Source organism: Rhinopithecus roxellana, chromosome 5, assembly GCF_007565055.1.
Source record: "Rhinopithecus roxellana isolate Shanxi Qingling chromosome 5, ASM756505v1, whole genome shotgun sequence".
In the NCBI taxonomy this organism is placed as follows: Eukaryota; Metazoa; Chordata; class Mammalia; order Primates; family Cercopithecidae; genus Rhinopithecus; species Rhinopithecus roxellana.
In genome coordinates this window covers 160,148,892-160,169,214 of record NC_044553.1, presented here as the reverse complement: position 1 = coordinate 160,169,214, position 20,323 = coordinate 160,148,892, and the positions used below count along the sequence as shown (strand labels likewise).

At 58.8% G+C, this 20,323-nt stretch overlaps 1 protein-coding gene and 2 long non-coding RNA genes across 3 annotated transcripts; 2 read left to right on the top strand and 1 right to left on the bottom strand.

The window, feature by feature from the left end:
• Positions 1 to 3,153: 3,153 nt before the first annotated feature.
• DIO3 (iodothyronine deiodinase 3) lies at positions 3,154 to 5,725 on the bottom strand. The gene has a single exon (XM_010353643.2). The coding sequence runs from the start codon at positions 5,105 to 5,107 to the stop codon at positions 4,598 to 4,600; it is 510 nt and encodes a 169-aa protein (XP_010351945.2). The 5' UTR covers positions 5,108 to 5,725; the 3' UTR covers positions 3,154 to 4,597.
• A 465-nt stretch (positions 5,726 to 6,190) lies between these two features.
• LOC115897390 lies at positions 6,191 to 9,299 on the top strand. Its single transcript, XR_004057175.1, has 2 exons — positions 6,191 to 6,355; positions 6,598 to 9,299. It is a non-coding gene; the product is annotated as an uncharacterized LOC115897390 (long non-coding RNA).
• A 2,213-nt stretch (positions 9,300 to 11,512) lies between these two features.
• LOC115897391 lies at positions 11,513 to 14,946 on the top strand. The gene is made up of 2 exons (XR_004057176.1): positions 11,513 to 11,966; positions 12,931 to 14,946. It is a non-coding gene; the product is annotated as an uncharacterized LOC115897391 (long non-coding RNA).
• Positions 14,947 to 20,323: the final 5,377 nt, after the last annotated feature.

Genomic DNA, 20,323 nt, shown 5'->3' with positions numbered 1-20,323 from the left:
GGGGCCAGGGTAGGAAAGGCATGAGAACAGAGTATGTATGTGTGTGTGTGTGTGTTGGGGGCGGGGGTGGTGGTGTCATCAAACACTATGTGGCATGATCCCAATTAGGGAAAATATGTTTGAGAATGTGCTTGTTCTCGTCTGAGAATATGACATATCGGATGATCAATATGTGAAATAGAATCTGGAGAGAAACACACCCAACAGTCAACAGGGGCTGTCCTGGTTGAGGGAGGAATGGTGATAATCAGGTGGTGGCTTGCAAACATTTTCGATCCCTCAGGAGAAATACGCTTCATTTCAACCACCTGGCACACACACATAAATATGCTCACACATACACTCCCACATACACATATGCACACACACACACGATATGTATAACTGAAGCCAAAGTTGCAGACACTCCAGTTACCCTAGGTGAAATGTATGCTGCTATTCTTACTGTGTTTATTTCATTTCATTCTTCCAAATGCTTGACTTGATCTGATAAACTGATTTCATGCCCTGCTGCTGGGCCCTGATTTATAGTTTGAAAGCTCCCACTCTGAGGGAGGCTTTGCATTTTCTGCTCTGTGTTCTTCTGTCTTTAAAATTTAATATGGAGGATGGATTCAACCATTGTCTTTGTAATTTTTCACTTAAAAATAAAAGGAGAGAGAGGGAGCAATAGGAAAATACAAAACAATACAAGTCAAACAGGCTTCCTGAAGGCAGCTCCAGAAAATGTGGCAAGACAGCGATCTTTAAAGGTGTACATACTTCTCTTCGGAGCTGCTTCACTTTAAGACATGTTACTAGCTGGGGTAACGGGGTACAGAGCTGCGCTTATAGGCTGCTCACCCCAACTTTGTTTGTAATAATGAAACATCCCTAACATCTGGGATGCCCACCCATGGACTCCTGCTGTTCATCCATTTGAGTGCGAGGCTCAGCCATTCAAGACTTATTTATGGGCATGGAAAGAAGGGTGCAGGAAAGAAGGGGTGCCCTGGGAGTAAGAAGATACTGGCAGGCTACAAAAGGATAACATCACCCTGCCCTTGTTTTCAAAATATGTATTTGCAAGTGTGAGGGAGAGGGACACAGAGCGGCGAGTGTGGAATGCGGGGCTCCACACTCATGAAAAGTCGCCTTGGGTTGGTTTTAGTTCCTTCCCGGAGTTCTGTTATATTGGCAATGAGCGTGCATTGCTTTCATAGAGGACATTTTCAAGGAAAAGAGAGAAGAAAGGAAAGGAAGAAACAGAAAAAGAAAGAGGGGGAAAGTAAGAGAGAAAGAAAAGGAAAGATGAAGGGGAAGAAGGGAGGAAGGGAAGGAAGAAGATGAGAGAAATAAAAAAGTGGGGGTGCTGGGACTTCCCTGGAGCTGCGACCAGAGCGAGTGCGGCCGGTGCGGGGAGTGCCTGGCGCTGCAGGTCCCGGCGCTGCGGCGCGAAAGCGCGTTTCGGAGTTTCCATCTGGGAAGCTCCAGGAGGCCCAGGGGGCGCGGGCTTTCCAGGTAGGGGAGGTCGCTTGGCGCGACCCAGGAGACACCCAAGCCACCGGTGGGGACGCGGAGCGGCTGGAGCGGTCTCTGCTGGGCCGGGAGGCTGACGCTGTCCCGGACCGTCCTCCGCGCCACCAAGCTCCAGTCCCGGCCAGCCGCGCAGGCGGGGAGGTCAGGGAGGGCTCTCCCAGGCGCCTGGCCGCGTCCCCGCCGCGATCTCCTTTTCTTCCTGGCGGTTTCGGTATGAGAAGGAGCGTTCGCGGAGGTAGGGTAGGGGGTGGTGGTAGTGGGGAGGAGATGCAGAAATTTCGTGGGTGCCAAATTTTTCTTTAAAGTTATTTTTCAATTGAGATACTTTTAAAGGAAAAAAAAAATCCACCAATTTAGGATGTCAGTTCCAAAAAGTTTTTACGGAGGAGCACATGGCAGGGTAGGGGCTGGGCGCAGAACTGGGGTGGCTTTGGCTGAACGGGGGCGTCTCTTCCATCCTGCCTGCCGCGCCCCTCCCCAACCCTGCCATGTGCACCCGCGCTCACATCCGAGCGCGCAAACCGACACTACTCACCCCCACCCCCGGCGAGCCTGACAGTCCTGGGTTCCCAGCCGTCCCGGGAACAGTCCCGGCGCGCCAGGGAAGTTCACGTGCCCAGTGCCCTCACCTGGATCCGCACACTCCCGCCTCAGCGCCCTTCACTGTGTCCCCAGGCTCTCACTCCATGTTCAAGGTTTCACTGGCGCAGGGGCTGCGGGCCAAGCTAATCCCGCGCCGCCCGGGTCGCCCTCACTCAGGGCGCAGCAGGCCAGACAGTGAGGGCGGAGATTGCGCGGGAGCCCCTGGCCGTGACTGCAGGCGGGGACCTGTGCCTAAGGCCCCGAATCCCCGCCTCAGCCCTGGAATCCACCATTGCCCTCTCCCTGGTCTCTCTCTGTTCATCCCAGTGGTCTCCCACCTCTGCTTCCCAGCCCAGAGCGGGTGGTGGGGTTTGACCGGACCTTGGGGAAGCGGAGGAGGGACAGGAGGAGGGGGTCATAGGCAGGGGGCACACCCAGCAGCACGCTGGCCCGGCAGTAGGAACCGCAGCAGCAGTGTGGGCTCCCCTCTGCCACGGCGCGCCTCCCGCGGACCTGAGCAGCCTGGAGCGGGTGGGCAAGAGGCGAGGTTGCAGGTGCCGGAAGCGAGCCAGGGAGCAGTCAGGTGCTCAGTGGTGCCTGCGGCGGTCGGAAGCAGGGCTGTACCGGGTCCAAAGCCCCTCTCGCCCTCCACCTCACCCGACCCCCTCCACACACCGCCAGATACTCAGTTAAGTTAGACGCACGGCTGCAGGGGCAGCTGCATCTGTTCGGTGTGTGTGCGCGCCCGCGGGAGCAAGATAGGACCCTCTTGCCTCTCCCGCGGCTCTCCAGGATCCCGCGGCGCTCCGCTACCTCGCTCTTCTTCCGCAGCTAAGCTCCCTGTCCAGGTGTGTGCGTGCGCTTGTAGGAGAGCCCCGGGCGCCGCCACAGACCCTCTTCCTCCTCCATCCTCCTCCAGCGCCCCTGCCAGCCTAGGCTCCTTCCCGCCCCGCTTCCCAAGGTCACTATGGGGACGCGAGAGAGGGATTTGTGTTTAATTCCTGCCGCTATTAAGAGGGAAAAGAAAATAAAGGGACCAAAGGCAACCAGAAAGCAGTTTACTTTAAGCCTTTATTATTGTAGATTGAAAGAAGTTTATATACAAGAAATATTTCCAGCAAAACACTCACCAAATGGCCTTCGAATCAGGGGCCCTCCACCTCCCAGCCCCACAATCAGCAGCTCTGCCTAGGACTCCCCTCACTTGGGGACCTCAGGCTCTCCCCCCACCTCTCTTTCCCCGGACTCCATCACCCCAACATCATTCCCCAGGAGTCTCAGCTTTTTCTCTCTCTCTGGGGCGCTGCGAACCTCGCCAATGCCTCTCAAGCTATCTTCCTCTGGTCCCAAAGCAGACACCCCAAATTCCCTCCCATTTAAGGTGGTTTCCCCCACGGAAACCCAGAGCACTCTCCCCCTCAAGGTTTAGGTGCTGCTTTGAGGCCCCTGCAATTCAGAACTAGCTCGTGGTCAAGACCAGTTAGAGACAGTTCGTCATCAGCAGTGGGGCTCATGTGCACCCAAAACAAGTGGGGGAAACTACCCTGCCCACCCCCCTCCCCATCCCCGACATCCCTTCCCCTACCAGGGACAGGAAATAGACACAAAAGCAACAGGGAACCCCCTCTCCCCGCGCGACAGGTGAGTGCCAGGCAACTAGCTCAGTTGAGCCGAGAGTCTCCTGGAACCCAGCTGCGCTCAGGGCGGGCAGGCGTGGCCAAGGTCTCTGTGCGCTGCGGGAAGCACCCGTCCAAAGCACTTGGCTGAGGGCACGCTGGGGAGCGGGTGTAAGAAAATGCTGTAGAGGCAAAGTCCTGGGGGCATACTGACAAGGGCAAGCCGTATCCCGCGCTCAGAAGAGGATTTCCAGTGAGCCAGGCAGGTGTGAATGACAGTTACAGAAGCAGAGTCCCAGGGAGGTAGGGGAGACTGTTCACTTGGCCGAGGGTGCAGACTCAATCTGAAATGGTGGCTCAGCACATCATTGTCACTGGGGCCTCACCAAGCGTGACTTGGTTAGAGGCGCTTGCATGTGGGCTTCCAAGGCTCGAAGGCCCAGCCCACCAAGTTCAGTCAATTGTCCGTTGGATGTTTACACCCTCCGGGGCCGAACGCCATGCAGTTGCTCATCATAGCGTTCCAACCAAGTGCGCAGCTCAGAGACCTGGTAGCCATCGGGGCCACGGCCACCTTGGTACATAATAGTGCCACTCTGGATGACATAGAGACGCTCGAAGTAGGCGCCATAGGCCGAGCTGCTGGAGTTGGCCATGGTGTCGAGGACCAGAGCGCAGCCGGGTGCACCTTGCTGCAGTACCCTAGCTGCGCTGACCCGGTCTTCCAGGCTCCGGTGCTGCGGAATGATGTAGGGGGAGTCAGTGGTGACCCAGCCGTCGGAGGGGTGCGCTTCCTCGATGTAGATGATGAGGAAGTCGACGTCGCGCTGGTACTTGGTGACCAGGCGCTGGAAGGCGCTCATGCGCGCCATGAACGGTGGTCAGGTGCAGCTGCCGAAATTGAGAACCAGCGGGCGGTTCCCTTGCGCGTAGTCTAGGATGCGCTGGCTCTGGAAGCCGTCGGGCAGAACCACCTCGGAGTTGGGCGCTGGACCGCCCTCGTGCGCCTGCTTGAAGAAATCCAACTTCTGGCCATGCCACACCGCCTTGAGCGACGCCAGGGTGCACAGGCGGTTGTCGTCGGACACGCAGATGGGTGGGTCATCGGGGGGCACCTCCTCGCCTTCACTGTTGAGCTCCACTTCGGGCTCGGGCTGCCCCCGGCGGCGGCGGCCCAGGAAATGCTTGCGGATACACAAGAAATCGAGGAGCCAGAGCATGAAGGCCGTGCCGAGGAAGCGCGGGAAGAGCACGAGGCACGAGGCGGTCTGGGCGCAGAGCCTCAAGGAGTGAAGCAGCAGGGAGCGGAGCATGGTGGCTGCAGGCCCCGAAGCCCCCTGGGACCCCTCGCCCTCTCCGACCACCAACCGCGACGCGGCCTGGCTAGGCATCTGGGCTTCGGCAGTGCAGGGAGTTCAATTTATTATAGCCGAGGCTTCAATTGGCGGGAGACTCCACCTCCGGCCCGGTCCGCCCCCTTGCAACTTGAGCCCGGAGGGATCACCCAGCGGCGCGGCCAATGCCCTAGAAATCGGGGGCCGAGGGCGGGAGCAGGCGGGCGGAGGGCGGAGCGGCCGGGCCTGGGGCCGGTGGGGGCGGGCCCGGGCCCCGCAGCCAGCTCTCGGGGGCGGGGGACTCCGGTCGCCGCTGCCGCTGGGGACCGGGAGCCCGACCAGGGACCTGGGCGTCCGCTGGGGAGGTCCTCCAGCTGGCGCGAGCGCTGCACGCCGCTCTGGTCCCCGCCGCCTAGCTCCGGCCCGCGCCCCTCTCGCCGCGCACCTGAGCCGAGCTCCCCGGCGGCCGCCGAGCCGCGCCGGAGCTCCGGTTCGCTTCCCGCGCGCCGCCGCCAACGCCGCCCACGCCGCTGCCGCTCGTGCGGGGCCGCTGCCCAGGTGCCGCGGGAGGCCGGGTCCGCGGCCGCCGCTTCGGTGGCCCCGGCTCCCGCCCCACCGAGGACGCGGGCCCGCGAGGAGGCAACTTTGCGTTCCCGCCGCCTTCCCGGCTCGCCCGCGGGCGCCGCTCGCCTGCCGGAGCCCGCCCGCCCGCCTCCCGCGCGCGCTCACACTCGCGCCTCGCACACGGCCGCCCCCCGCACCGCCCCGCCACGCACACCGCGCTCCGCGCCCCCCGCCGCTGCCCGAGGCTGCCGCGCGCTGCCCCAGCCCGCGCCGCCCTGGCCGCGCCCGCCCCGTCCCATCTCGTTCCAGCGGGGCGCCGCGGTTCCTGGGTCAGCGGCCGCCGGGGCCCGGCTGAGAGGTGCGGAGGGCAGAGCCCGCTGGCGGGTTACCGCCGGGCGCCGGAGACCGGAGGGTTGGGGAGAGCGGCGCCGGCCCTGCGCCCCCAGCCGACCCGGGCGCGGGGCGCCACGGGCGTGGGGCGCGGGGCAGCGGGCGCGGGGCGGCGCCGGCCCCGGGCGGCTCTCCCACTAGGGGTAGCTGTTGCCTGAACGCCGGAGCGCTCCCCTCTCGCCGCTTGCCTCGCCCAGCGCAGCCCCGGCCGCTGGGCGCACCCGTCCCGTTCGTCCCCGGACGTTGCTCTCTACCCCGGGAACGTCGAGACTGGAGCGCCCGAACTGAGCCACCTTCGTGGACCCCGAGCGCGGCGGCGCGACTCACCGCGGAGGCGCCCGGACGCGTCAAGTGCGTACTTTCAACCGTAAATGGGTGCTGAGCGTTTAGGGGTGCGGGGCAACTCCCTAACTCGTGGGGCTCTGGCCAGCCCTGCCGCGGCGTCCGAGACCTTCTGATCCCTCGCTGCGCGCGGCGCGGGGTTGGCGACTTGGGCTCGGGCTCAGGGGCGGCGGGGCGGGGAGGTGCCTTGACCTAGGGTCCCAGAATCCGGGAGCAAGTCTCCTTTCGCCTTGGACCGCTGTGTCCCCCAGGGCAAGGCCTGAACCAGGCCGGGAGGGTCTGTCCCCCGTCTGGGGAGCTGAACTGCCCGGGACACTGTAGCAGTCGCGGCGACTTGTCTGGAGCGGCGGGGCTTGAGCCCAAGTCCGAAGCCGCCGCCGCCGCCAGCGTCCCGTGCGTCTGCCGCCCCGGGACCTGCCGCGGAACTTCTTCTCGGGATGGAGACCGCGCTCGCCGCCCGGGCCGAGGTAGGAGCTGGCTGGGCTCGATAGGGCGCGGGCGAATCGCTTTCGGCAGCGAAGGAACGTGTCGGGAGAAGCCAACTGCAGGACCAGGGCCCTAGCGGGCGCGCGGAGACGCCTGCCTTGGGCGGAGGTCCCCCCTCCGGTTTTCGTGGCTCTGGCAGGGCCCTCTGTCCCGTGAGCTCCCCACTGGACCTGTGGCTCCAGGCTTCAGCAGGTCAAGCGCCCGAGTGTGCCTGGAGGATTGGCGGCGGGGTGGCATGAGAAAGTGGCCCCTCTTCTCCATCTCCCAGTCCGGCGATTTCTCTGCTGTCTGGGGCAGGGGCGCACACCCCAGGAACTTACTACCTAGAGGGAAGCCAGCCTGGTCTCTGCCCCTTGCCGCAGTGCTCCCAAGCTGCCCCTCACCACTCTGGGTAGGGGTCTTTCAGGTGGGCTAGGGAATTCTCCTTGGAAGGCCCCCTGTCTGTCCCCCTCCATCAGGGCACCTGTGAGTTAGCCGGTCATCCCCTTTTCTGGCCTCTTTTTTGCGGGGAGGAGAGTAGAGAGAGAAGCCTCCTACTCGGCAGGTCTCTGAGAGGAGGTTTGGGGGGACTTCTGAGGTTGCCCCTCCTGGGCAGAGTCAAGGGGTGTTGAGGATTCCAACTTTTACTGGACAATCTCTCAAGCTCCGACTCCCTGATTTCTGGGCGGTTTCAGTGTAGGGCTTGTGTCCTGCCCCCACCCACACAGCATTTGGTGCAGGCACATAGGATGGTTCCCCAAGCCCTTTTCCCACAGTTAGTTTCAGAAAATGCATAAGCCACCTAAGGCTGGGAGAGCCTTTCTGTGTTGCCTGAGATCTGGTGGCATGTGCATGCATGTGTGTGCAAGTGTGTGTGTGTGCAAGTGTGTGTGCGCATGTGCCTGTGTGTGGAAAGTATGGTCTGGGTGGCTGTAAGACTGGCCCCTCTAGTCCCCTCTGCAGGCCCAGCCCAATAAGAAGCACCTGATCCACACTCTTTCTAGCCCCAGGGATGCTCAGGGAAGCAGCCCTTCTTGAGGGCCGTCTCTGGGGATCTATGGCTGCTTCTTGGGCCCACAGACTATACTCCATACCTCCGGACTCCATAATATTGGACAAGGCTGGAAGGCCCATTTGGCTCCTGCAGCCTCTTGTGCAGGTGGAGGACAGACCCAAGGTGCAGGTGATACTGGCCTTTGGGACACAGAACCTGGCTCAGTAACTCCCACTCCAGTCGTCTTTTCCCTTTTCTCAACCCTCTCTCCTCCGGAGCAACACTTGTCCCTCTTTCCTTCCTCTCTCTAGGGCTGCACCCCCAGCTCACCTTAGACCTGGCTCTTCCTACCTGTTGCCCCTACTGTCTTGTCCCGTCCCAGTGGTCAGGAGGGAGAGTACTGGCCAAAGGCCCAGCTCCACCTGTGACTTAGGGAAGCACCAGGCATCACCCAGAGGTCCCGGCCCCCGGGGGCCTGGCAGGCTCTGCTGTGGGGGAAGCAGAGTTAGAACTGGGGCTGCTTCTCCTGCCCTGCAACCTGACTGGGCCTCCCCCACCTCCCTTTCTGCCTGCCCTCTTACAATTCCAGCAGGGGGCGGGCAGGGGAAAGAAAAGGAGGGACAAGTTGGACGGGGTCCATTTGGTGTCCAGGAACAACTTGGAGAGAGGCAGGGAGGGGACAGGCAGCAGGGCCCTGGCAGAGCCAGGGGAGGGCTGGCCTTTGGATGGCCTTCTGATCCCAAACACATCCTCCTGGGGCAGTCTGCCCTTGAAAGGTAGGGCTTGGTGAACCCTGGTGCAGAGGCCCCCCCGCCCCCACCACCTCACTGCCCCAGTGCGGGGCATGGTAGGTGGGTTTGCAATGGGTACGGTCTCTTTCTTCATTCCAGTAGAGCAGCTCCCAGGGCCCAGAGAGGCTGTCACTGAGACTTCCTTCTGGGGTGGGGTGGGTCCTGGTGGTCCTGCGTTCTCCTGCAGGAGGACCTCCTGAGGCTTCAGGCAGGAGCTGGTGCACACCTGGAGGAGAGTGCTGGTGAACGACAGGTGTGTGCCTCAGTGTTCTTGCTGCCTGGGTGTCAACCCTGCTTCACCACTGGCCCTTTGTTTCCGTCCCCTCCACTGGCCTCTTAAAGCACAGAGACCCTCTGGGTACTTTCCTTCCTCTGGGCTTCCGCTCGTGCTATTCCCTGCTCCCTTCTTCTACCTGGAGACCCCCATTCTTCCTCCTTCTCCACTGCCCTCACCTCCACCGGGGCCCTCTCAGCTCCCGGGAGATGGCTGAACCCCACTCCCCGCCCGCTAGTCGTCATCTTCAGCGGTCCTCCCGGAGCTGTCCTCGGCATGGCAGCCTCCACAGCCCCTGGGTTTCACCCCTGGTTTCAAGTCTGCCTTGGACTCCAGACCTGCCCCTCCCAGGCTGGCCCAGATGGATCCTCTGCAGTGACTAACCCGAACCAGCACCGGGCGAGGACCCAATAAACCTTTGTGAATGGAGTAAATGAGTGCGGTGTGTACTTACTGAAAACTCCTTGTTTGGGGAGAAACAGGGTATTTCACTCTGTCCTTTCGTGCACCTGCAGCAGTGAGCCGGGGCGGCGTGTTGGCAGCCAGGGCTGAGCACCATCGGTCAGGACCTGCCGCTGTGAGCAGACAACACTTCCTGGGAAGTCCCCTTGGGGCGTGGTGTCTGGTGAATGCACCCGTCACCTGGTCACTGGGCCAATCTGTTTCCCTTTCTGGGCTAAACAGGTCTTCCCATGGGTACCTGGGCCCTCCCACGGAGGTGTTTACACTTCTCATTTGCTTCAAAAATGAATTCTTCTATCCACACACTTGTCTAGGTTGAGCCTGGGGACACCCTGCAGGGGATGGGGTGGGAGATGGCCAAGGGACCCAGAGCTCTGGTCTGAGAGGTGTCCTCAACATGACAGATCTTCATCCCTCTGAAAGTTTGAGGCAGGCATGGGGGAGGTGGCAGGACTCTGGGGTGACTGGGCAGGCTGGGATCCCAGCCAGGACAGCTTGTCAGGGCCCCAGGGCCTGGATCTAGCAGGGGTGTTTGGCAGCATTTGGGCGTTGGAGAAGGTCTGGGGCTCCCGGCCAAGGAAAGGAGAAGGCCTAGGAGGCAGTGCCCTGGCTGCTTGCTGTGTGACCCTGGGCATCTCTGGCCCCTTCTCAGGTCTCATCTGCATCAGGTGTGGGTTGGGTGGCGACTTTCCAGTGCCTTTCCCATGCGGTCATTCTGCAGGCCAGAAGGTTCTAGGAAGTTCTAGGAGACCCTGTTCTGGCCCTGCCTGATATTCTGCGGCTGCTGAGAGCCCCACTTGAAGATGAAGGTGCCCCAGTGCTGGTCCTACCTGGCCTTATGCTCTGCCACTTCCACCCAGTACCGCCTTCGCCTGCCCACTTCCTACTGCAACTCAGGGCCCTCCAGCCTGGCCTGGGCTCTGACTTGTTCCTGGCATGAGTGCTGCTGTGCTCCCTGGTGCTCAGCCAGATCCCAGGGCACAGGACAATGCCTTGCCAGAGGTTGCCTGTGGGTGCCTGTGTCCCGCCTGGAGCTGGGTGGGGCACTGGGATGCTGGACTACTTGTGCCAAGACAGACCCTGCTCTGAGCTGGGTCCTGAGGTTGGCTGGAGGGCCACCTTGCGAGTCAGTCCCTCCTTTCCATCTGTGATCCTCTCTGGAAAAAGGTGGGGTTCACCTGACCAGCAGATAGGCATCCCAAGTCCATGTGCTTCTCTGAGCCTCAGTTTCTTCACTGGAGAGGTGGGCCTAATGTTTGAATGTGTTTTGTTCACCATGACATAAGCGGCAAGTGTAAGGTCTATATGTGTGAGTTTGTGTGTGTGTGTGTGTGTGTGCATGTGTGAGTTTGTGTGTGTGTGTGTGTGTGCATGTGTGAGTTTGTGTGTGTGTGCATGTGTGAGTTGTGTGTGTGTGTGTGCATGTGTGAGTTTGTGTGTGTGTGTGCATGTGTGAGTTTGTGTGTGTGTGCATGTGTGAGTGTGTGTGTGTGCATGTGTGAGTGTGTGTGTGTGTGCATGTGTGAGTTTGTGTGTGTGGGTGTGCATGTGTGAGTGTGTGTGTGTGCGTGTGTGAGTGTGTGTGTGTGCGTGTGTGAGTGTGTGTGTGTGCATGTGTTTGTGTGTGTGTGCATGTGTGAGTGTGTGTGCATGTGTGAGTTGGTGTGTGTGTGTGCATGTGTGAGTTGTGTGTGAGTTTGTGTGTGTGAGTGTGTGCATGTGTGAGTTTGTGTGTGTATGTGTGTGCATGTGTGAGTGTGTGTGTGTGCATGTGTGAGTTTGTGTGTGTGTGCGTGTGTGTATGTGTGTGTGCATGTGTGAGTTTGTGTGTGTGTGTGCGCATGTGTGAGTGTGCATGTGTGTGTGTTTGTGTGTGTGTGCATGTGTGAGTGTGCATGTGTGTGTGCATGTGTGTGTGTGCATGTGTGTGTGCATGTGTGAGTGTGTGTGCGTGTGTGTGCATGTGTGAGTGTGTGTGCATGTGTGTGCATGTGTGTGTGTGTGTGCATGTGTGTGTGTGTGTGTGCATGTGTGAGTGTGTGTGCATGTGTGTGTGCGTGTGTGTGTGCGTGTGTGTGCATGTGTGTGTGTGTGTGAGTGTGTGTGTGTGTGTGAGAGTGTGTGAGTGAGTGTGTGTGTGTGTGTGTGTGTCTATTTACTTAAACCCAGCCTTGTTCCAGAGCGGACTTCAGGATTCCTCTAAGAAGCTTTGGAATGCCAGAAGATACCACAAGTGAGAAGAGAAAATAAAACAAGAGGAAGGACATACTTCCCATATGGGGCCAAAGTACAGCCACAGTGTCCTCCGCTTGGGCCATGGAACAGCCGCAGGTTTTGCCCTGATTACCCTGGTGGTAAAGTCTGATTGGCTGTGACTCCCAGTGTCCAAAAGATAAACATGGGCTGTGCAGTGGAGCCGCACACATGCCTGTGCATGGCCATGCCAGGTCAGAAACCCAGCCCCTCTGCTTGGGAGGCACGCAGGGCTCTGGCTGAAGCCTGAAGCTTGCGATCCTCAGAGCACAGACGTCCCAGGGCTGTGTGAAGTTAGTGAGACGAGGTGTACAGAGAGAGCTCGGAGAGGAGAGGGAGTCTCGATTGCTGTCACCCGTGGCTCGGAGATGCCTGTGAGAGGTGACAGTGATGTGCGTGGTGGTGTGTTCACTGATGGTGCTACACTGTAGGCCCAGGGCTGTGTTGTGGTGACAGGTGTCCTCCTGAACCGTTTGACCTTTAGGGAGGCCTCCTTCACTCATGGAGGGCTCTGGTCACACAACGAGTCAGGCACGTTTTTGCCCCCGAGGAGCCCCCCAGCCTGGCAGGGCCCAGGGGCAGGGCAGGGTGGGATGGGTGTGCTCCAGTAGGTAGCAGGGACACCTGGCAAATGGGGTCGAATTGGGAGGCATCTCAGGAGGTGGCCATGGGCAGAGGGACAGCCTTCTGGTTCTTTGCCGCTCTCCTCTTTGAAGTCCAGCGCCTGGGAACAGACCTGTGGTAGCTGCACCTGCTTGGGTAGGAAACTGTGGGCTCTTTTCTCGCAGGGGGCCAAGAGTCATTTGCAGTACCTTCTGAGCAGGTGGGGGACAGCAAAAGACAAGAGGAGGCCGTGCCTGTGCAGCTGTGTGTCCCGGCACAGGCGCCGCTTCACTCCCACGCCACCACATCCTCACTGGGTGACTCTGGTTAAGTTCCCTGAACTCTGTGCCTCCATCTTGTCTTCTATAAAATGGATGGCACATCCGAGCCCACCTCCCAGGGAGGGTGTTATGAGGACAGGTGGGGGCACATTCGCACAGTCCCCAGAATAGTGCCCACGGCATTGGAGTGCTCTGTAGGGAAATAGTGGCAGCTGGCACTGAGCCCCCAACATAAGCCAGCACTGTGGGCCAGTGCTACGACTCCTGCTTTTGGGCACTTCACAAGCTATGGCCAGGGGCCCACCACCTTTGGCCACCCCTTCCCCACGAAATTCCTACCAGGGCCCTGCCAGATCAGTAAGTCACAGGACTTCTCCATCACAGAAGCCCAACTCTGTGACACCTCTTGGTCCCAAGCATGTTCCTATCCCCCATTCATGTGTTTTGTTAGGACCCTTTAGGGTTGCACGTGGCAGAAACTTAATCCACACTAACTTCAGCGAAGAAGGAATGTACTGGCTCCAGTCAGTGAAAAGTCCAGGAGGAGCCATGCCTTCAGGCACAGCTGCATCCAGGCACTCAACAGGTGCATCCAGGCACTCAACAGGTGCAGCCAACACCTTGGCCCGCAGGCTATCAGCTCCTGCCTTCTGCTGCATCCACGTCACTATAGGTGGATTTCTCTGCACATGGGCGAGATGGCCCCAGGAGCTCTGGCTCATGGAGTCCTTGGAGCACCTGTCCTGGCCATCCCCAGAAGAGAAAGCATCATTTCCCATGGCAGAAATCTGGTGGAAACAGGAGAGAGGGGGGTGGCCTTCTTTGGTCGGATCTGGGTCTTGTGCCCATCTCTGGGAGAGAAAGGTCTCCACTCACAGAAACTGAGCAGATCCTGGATTGGATGGGGAGAGATGCTTTCAGACACACACACATTCACTGCACTCACTGCAAGGATAGTGACAATAGCAGAAGCTGCTCTTTCTTGAGAAGTTATGACGTGTGCCAGAAAATTCTACCTTTTAAGGATATAGAGAGGTTTTTATCATCCCCATTTTACAGATGACAAAACTGAGGCTCCAAGAGGTGAAGTGATTTGCCTATGGATGCATAGCTAAGGTCTGACCCCACAAGTCACACTCACAAGTTAGCAAGAGGTGTTTCACCAGGGTAGTCTGGGGGCAGAAGGAGTGAGGGAGGAGAGGTGGAGATGTGGGAAGTGGGGAGGCCAAGAGGAGGGGACGCCAGGACCTGGCCTCTGGCTTGCACAATGGGAAGGGAACCCTGGAGAAGAGGTTTATGGGGGAGGCTGCTGAGATTTTTGGGCACATATGCTAAGTTGGAGGTGTCCATGGTCCTCAGGAGATGTTAGGGATTTGGGGGACAGAGGTGAGCCTCGGCATCCTGGGAATCATGGCTGTTTGCTTTGCTTTGGGAATTTCACAGTGGGTGGGGGGAAGGCGGCTGCTGACAGGAACTACTCCCCATTTGGTGGAGAAGGCAGCCAGAACCTGCATGGCACAGGCTACGACCTGGGCCTGTGACAGTGTCTATAACCGGGGCCACAGGTTCAAGACAGACGCAGGGCCTGAAGTTCTCTGGTAGTTGTTTTAGGGCAAACATGTTGAGAATGGCATTTCCAAGGGCCTTGGACTGTGCCAGGGCACCAATGCCAGTCGGCCGGGGCCATTCCATGAGGACCACGCCTTTCTGAGGGATGCGTGGAATCTCAGACTGGGGTTCAAATTCCGACTGTGCTTCCTAGAGGCTAGGTGGCCTTGGGAATGTCTGGAGCCTCTCTGGGCCACAGTTTGCTTATCTGGGAAAGAGTCGTGGTAGCTTCTCCTCACGGGTATACGGGGAGCTTGGGAGATGGAGGGTGGGGCAGCACACAGGGCTTAAGCTGCAGCTCTTAGTTAACTGCTTTTCCTTTGCAGGTGTCCGATGGATCTGATGGAAAGGTGGCAAGCGAAATGCACCTGGCCTCAGCATCAAGGGCTGTGAATGCAGTGGCAGTCATAGCTATGTGGTCGGAGTGGACTAGGATGGTCCTTCCACCAAGAAGGCTGGGCCTTCCTGCTCCTCATTGTCCAGCTGCAGAAAGTGATTGGGCTTGACACAACTGCCCCTTCCTCCACACATTCCCAAATATACCTACCCCTCCCCAACCCAATCCTCCTCACCAGACTGTGGCTCCCGGATGACAGGGCAGAGTTGGACTCACCTGTGTCTGCCAGGCCAGCTCACCATGGGGGCAGGTCCCAAGAGGCCTCTGGATTTGGACCAACTTCAGTGTGAGCTTGAACAAGCCCTTAGCCTCCCTCAGCCTCCGTTGCATGAAGCGTTGTGCTGGTACGTCTCAGAGCAGGTGGCACTACCTGGTGAGCCTGTCCATCAGACAGAGCCTGGATGGCTCTGTCCATCATCTTTGTCACTGTAATGCTGGTTAACAAATAAACACGAAACAATGAGTGGTCATTTCTCAGGTGCCGTGGAATCGATTTAGTGGGTCCAGGGCTCAGTCAGGGCAGGCTTCCTGGCAGGCCCAGCTGGGACGGCGGCCGCTGTGCTCTGCTCCACACCTCTGATCTTCTGCAGACTTGCCCAGGCCTGATCTCACGGCAACGGCAGAGGCACACGAAGGAAGCAGCCCCCATACCTGAGCAGCAGGGAGCCACTTGTGCTGCATCTACTCACCCTGCATGGGCTCACGGCAGCCATGGGTGAGCACTCACATGGGAGCAGAGGGCCTGGCGAGGCTGCTCGGCCAAGGGTCTGGGTGCAGGGAGACATGAAGATTAGGGCTCTTTGCAATCTGCCACAGCGAGTGAGCCAGGGTGTCACCCCAGGACTTCTGATGGTGATCACCCACCACCCGGGTACTCCAGCTGGACCAGACCTAGCCCTGTCTTGAGGGAAACAGAGATCCTTGCCACATCTCTTACCACAACTGCACCCAAGGCTGGTGGACTCCATAGCCGCAGGAAGGCAGCTTCAGGGACAGGGTGGGAGGCTAGAGGCCTCTTGTATTCCGAAGGGCACAGATGTATGGGACAAAGCAGGGAACGACCCAGCGTCCCACTTGGCCACAGTCCTGCCAGGAGACTTAGGTGCTGTCCCACCCACCTGGGCCTCTGTGACCTCATCTCTACCACAGAGACTGGACTTGGGCTTTGTAAAGGTACCCCCCAGGGCTATGGTTCAGTCTCTTTGTAGAGAGACAGAGAGTACGGGTGAGAGTGATCCATGGAGAGAAAGAGGGGGCAGGCCTAGTCTCTGCCTCTAATTATTTGTCTCTTCCTCTTCTGCAAGTCCCCCTCAGTGGAGGTGGGATGGAGCGTGCAGGGGTTGAGGACTGGGGGATGGGTATGTGATGTGAACCCTTTTCCATGATTCTGATGGCCTCACCCTGGGAGCCTGGGAGCTGGTCTGTGGGGTAATTTCGTGGGCAGAAGGGTTGGGGTGGGAGTGGGGGGGTCCCTTGGAAGCAGGGCTCTGTAGTCTTGTCTCCCTTCCCTTCCTGGGGGGTGGCTGTTCCTGGGAGGGGCAGGTAGTTTTATTTGGAACAGGAGCCTGTTACAGTTAAGCAGTTCAAGATGCTGGAAATGGAGTTCCCGGGATGACTGTGGAAAATCCATGCTGAGTTATTTTTCAGGAGCACAGTGACAGTGGCACTGACTACTCTGCCTGGCAGATAGAAGTAGCAGGGATGTTTTCAAACTTTAATTAAGTCCCTACTGTGTGCCACATATTAAGCTTGGTGTGTTTTCACATGTTACTCCTGCAGTAGGGATCTCTGTGCCCTTTGTGGAGCTGTGGAATGAAGTCTCTTTGAGGGGAGCATGTGTCCAAAGTCCAACTAAGAGGTGGAGAGGTAGAATGGCATGTCTACCCACCCAGCCTTCAGGCCATTCATCCACCCATCCACTTATCCACCCACCCGCCAGTTCATCCATCCGCCCATCCACCCACACCCACCAGTCCATCCATCCATCCGTCTGTCCGTCCATCTGTCCATCCATCCATCTATCCACCCAACCACCTACACGTCCGTACGTACGTCCATCCATCCATCCATCCATCCATCCATCCATCCATCCACCCATCCATCCATCCTTCCTTCCATTTGTCTTTGCATCCACCTGTCCATCCATCCATCCGTCCATCCATCCATCCATCCAACCAACCATTCATCCATTTGGCACCTGCAGCACTTTCACTTTTCTGATGACCCAGACCAGGGCCTGTTCTGGGGGTTCTTGCTCTGGGAGGTGAGTGCTGGAATGACAGGTTGGCTTGGATGCTGGCCCCAGAGCACTGACTGAGGGTCCAGGAGGAGGTGGCGCTATAACCCAGAGAAGACTGTGTGGCTGTCCTTATAAACCTGTGCGCAGCCTGGTCCTGATTCTATCCCCCGTGGCCAGCAGCACAGGATGACGATACTGGGGACTTCTGCAGGGACTTGCTTCCTACAGGTAGTTTCATGTCCTGTACAGCAATCACTTTGCTGGAGTTTCATGTGATGCGTTTGGGGATGTAGAGGGTTCTGTGGATTCCCACTGGGGGTGGGGCAGGGGACAGGCAGAATAGCCTCATGGCCACCCTGTGGTGGGGCTCCCTGAGGTCACCATGGACATCCTGGCCCTGTGTCCCCTGGTGTCCTTGGTGGCTGGACCTGAGTGCTCTGAGTCAAGCTGGAGCAGCATCTGGGGCCCTAGCACGGGCATGGACCCAGTCTCTAGTGACAACCTCCCTCATCTCACAAACCAAATCTCTCCCACGGTGCTGTCGCCTCAGGTCCTCTAGTGATTCCTGTTGCCCTGGAGATAAAATTGCGGCATCTCAGGGTGGCCAGGAGCTTTCTCAGGGAGACCTGCTGGGAGGCCAGGAGCATGGAAGTCCCTCAGGAGGGGAGGGACGTGGCACATTTGAGGGAGAATCTCCTGGAGAGCCCTAGAGAGCTCACCCTGAAGGACGAGGAGGCTGCCGCTCTCTGGGACATGTCCCACGTGGATGAGAAAGGCTGCAGTCCTAGGGTCTGGGCACCACGCTTAGGCAGGTGGGGCCTGTATCATCCCCCAGGCAGGTGCCGGGCACTCAGGGCTGTCCCCGGAGACACAGCCTTGGGGGCGATGGACTCGCTGTGCCTGAGCTCCAGCTCTGTCAGTTCCTTTCTGAACACGGAGGCCGGGAGTCCCTCCTCGGGGATGCTGTGGGCGCCTGGGGAGTGGGTCCTGGGTAGGTTGGCCTTGATGGGCCTTCCAGGCCTGTGGGATCCACAGGTTCACAATTCTGGGACATAGGCTGGAGGAGACCCAGGAGCTACTTCCCGAGAACCGAGGCTTCCCGGGGGTCCCTGCTGGGGGTGAGTACAGTGGGGACCTGGAGGAGCTGAGGCCGCCTGGGGGAAGGGACTGGAACCCTGAGAGGGCTTAGTCCAGCTGCAGGAAGCTGTGGGCAGGAGATGCAAGTACTGGGTAGAGAGGCCAGGACAGGTGGGGCGCTGTTGGGCCCCAGGCTAGAGCACATTTTCAAAGACGAAGGGCAGGGAGGCATTTGGGCAAGTGTAAGGGGAGTGCTTTGGGACAGAGGGCCTGAAGGAAGAATGATGGTGTGTGTGGACACCGAGCTGCCACCTCCCTTCCCCCATCCTTTCCTCTCCTTCTTTCCCTCTCTTCTCTTTCTCTCCCTGCTTCTTCCTTCTCTCTTCCCTTTCCTCCCCCTGCCTCCTCTTCCCTCTTTAGCTCCTTCCTTGCCTTTTCCTCCCTTCCCCTCCTTTTGCCCTCCCCTGTCTCTCCCTTCCTTCCCTCTTCCGTTCTATCTCATCCCCTCGTGCCCTTTCTTACCTGCCCCTCCCAGCCTCTTTCCTTCCCTCCTCACGTGGCAAGCAGTCCCTGCACCCGCCACCCCGTGCTCCCCAGGGCCTGGCTCCGCAGGCATTAGGAGATGCTTACAGGGAGGGCTGTGCTCCTTACAGCAAGAGACTCCTGTAACCACGACCACTGGGTCCCTGCTGTCACGGGGAGGGTGGCAGTCTGGTGGAGACCACGGACCGCCCCCTAGGCATGTCCACCAGGCAGGCTCAGTGACTGCCCCACTCCTGGGAGCCACAAAGCCTGTCGCCAGGAGCCAGGCAGGGATAGCAAGTGGGGTCTTCTGAGGCCAGGGTGGGTGGTCCTGGATTGGGGGGCCAGGGTGTGCTCTGAGCTCTTGGAGTGACCCCAGTGCTCCTTGTCCTGGGTGAACAAGGGTCCCCGAGACCTGGCCTCTACAGGCAGCATCCCCGCCCCCCACCCGGCCGGTGCTGGCCTTGGAGGGATTCCGGGGGCACCTCTGTCCTCAAGAAGGGCTCTTTGGAGAGGAAAAAAGAACACATTTCAACACCTCCAGATTCTGAAAATGGATTTCTCCCAGGGAAACAGAGACTCAGAGCATGTTCTTTTCCCTGAGAGGGAGCCAGGAAAACAGTGATGGTTGGGGGGGGAGGAGGGGTAGGAGGGGAGAGAAAGGCCTCAGCAAGAATCACCGAGAATCAGGACATGGAGTCAGAAGGACCTGGACTCAGGTCCTGCCGGCCACCGATGGGCCACGGACCCACGCGTGCGACTTCACCTCTCAGAGCCTCAGTTTGTTTTTCTGTCCAATGGGGTAACTCCATCTCTATCCCTGCCTTGTAAGGAATGGCTGTGGATGGGATGTGGATAGAGCAGTTCTTGCTCCTCGCCCCTTCCGGAGACCAGGATGATAATGTCAGAGTGTTTCTGAATGACACCCCCAGCCCCAGGAAGGGTCAAATGGTGCTAGGTACGCTGGTTCTGACTGCCGGACCCAAATCCTTGCTGTGTGACCTCAGTGAAATGGCCGACCCCCTCTGGGTTCCAGCTTCTTCTTCCATTGATTGGGCAAGGATCTCCACCTTGTGAAGCCATTGGGAAGATTCGCTGGGATGTGGATGTGGTGCCAGGTGCAGCCTGTGCTCCGGGATGTGCTCAAATTGGCTGGGGTAGGGGTATCTCTAGGCAGTGGTGGGGCTTGCCTGTCCCCGGGCATGGCCTGGCTTTGACTAGGCCTTTCTTCTGTAGCTGGTCCCCTCCAGGGCAAATCCTCCCCACAGCCCCACTCCCTGGGCTCTAAACAGTTCTTGCTTTGGCTGGCACAGCTTTGGGCTGCCTCCTCCAGGAAGTCTTCCCTGACTGCCTGGTTGGGCTGGAAGGGCTCCTTGGCTCTGGCCTGATCCCCTCCATTCTGTTTCTCTGGGAACTTTGCAGCTGCCTCTTTTTGGGTTTCTACATCTCTGATCTTATCTCTTCCTCTCTGTCTTCTAGATGTCTTCATGTTTTAGAGCTGCTCTCTGCCTGGGAGGCTGCCCTGCCATGGAACAGACTGCAGCTCTTCAGAAACATCCAGACTGCTTGGCCTGGCCTTCAGGGCTTCCAGAGAGGGTCTTTGCTTCCCTTTTCAGCTCCAGCCCCTGTCCCTGCTTGACACTGAACTGACATCCCCCCCGAGGGAAATGTTGCCATAGCTGCCCCACCACATCCCTGCCCTCCCCAGTAGGCCTGCAAGGGGATGTACTAAGGACCCCCAGCCATTTAGTAAGGAAGCCATCTGAGGCTCAGGAAACCCAGGCATGGCTGTGCTGGCTGTGTGTCAGCACTCAAACTTGGGTCACCTGGCTCAAAATTCAGGCTCTCTCACTGAGCTAGAATTTCCCACCCATACAAGTTGGTTACTTGCACCTTCTCTTGGAGTTCCTGTTTATCTCATCTTCCCAAGTCCTACCTGTCCTTTGCGGCTCAGCCCAAATGTCGGACCTCCCAGGAAGCCTCCTCTGATTCCTCATCCAGTCACCTCTCT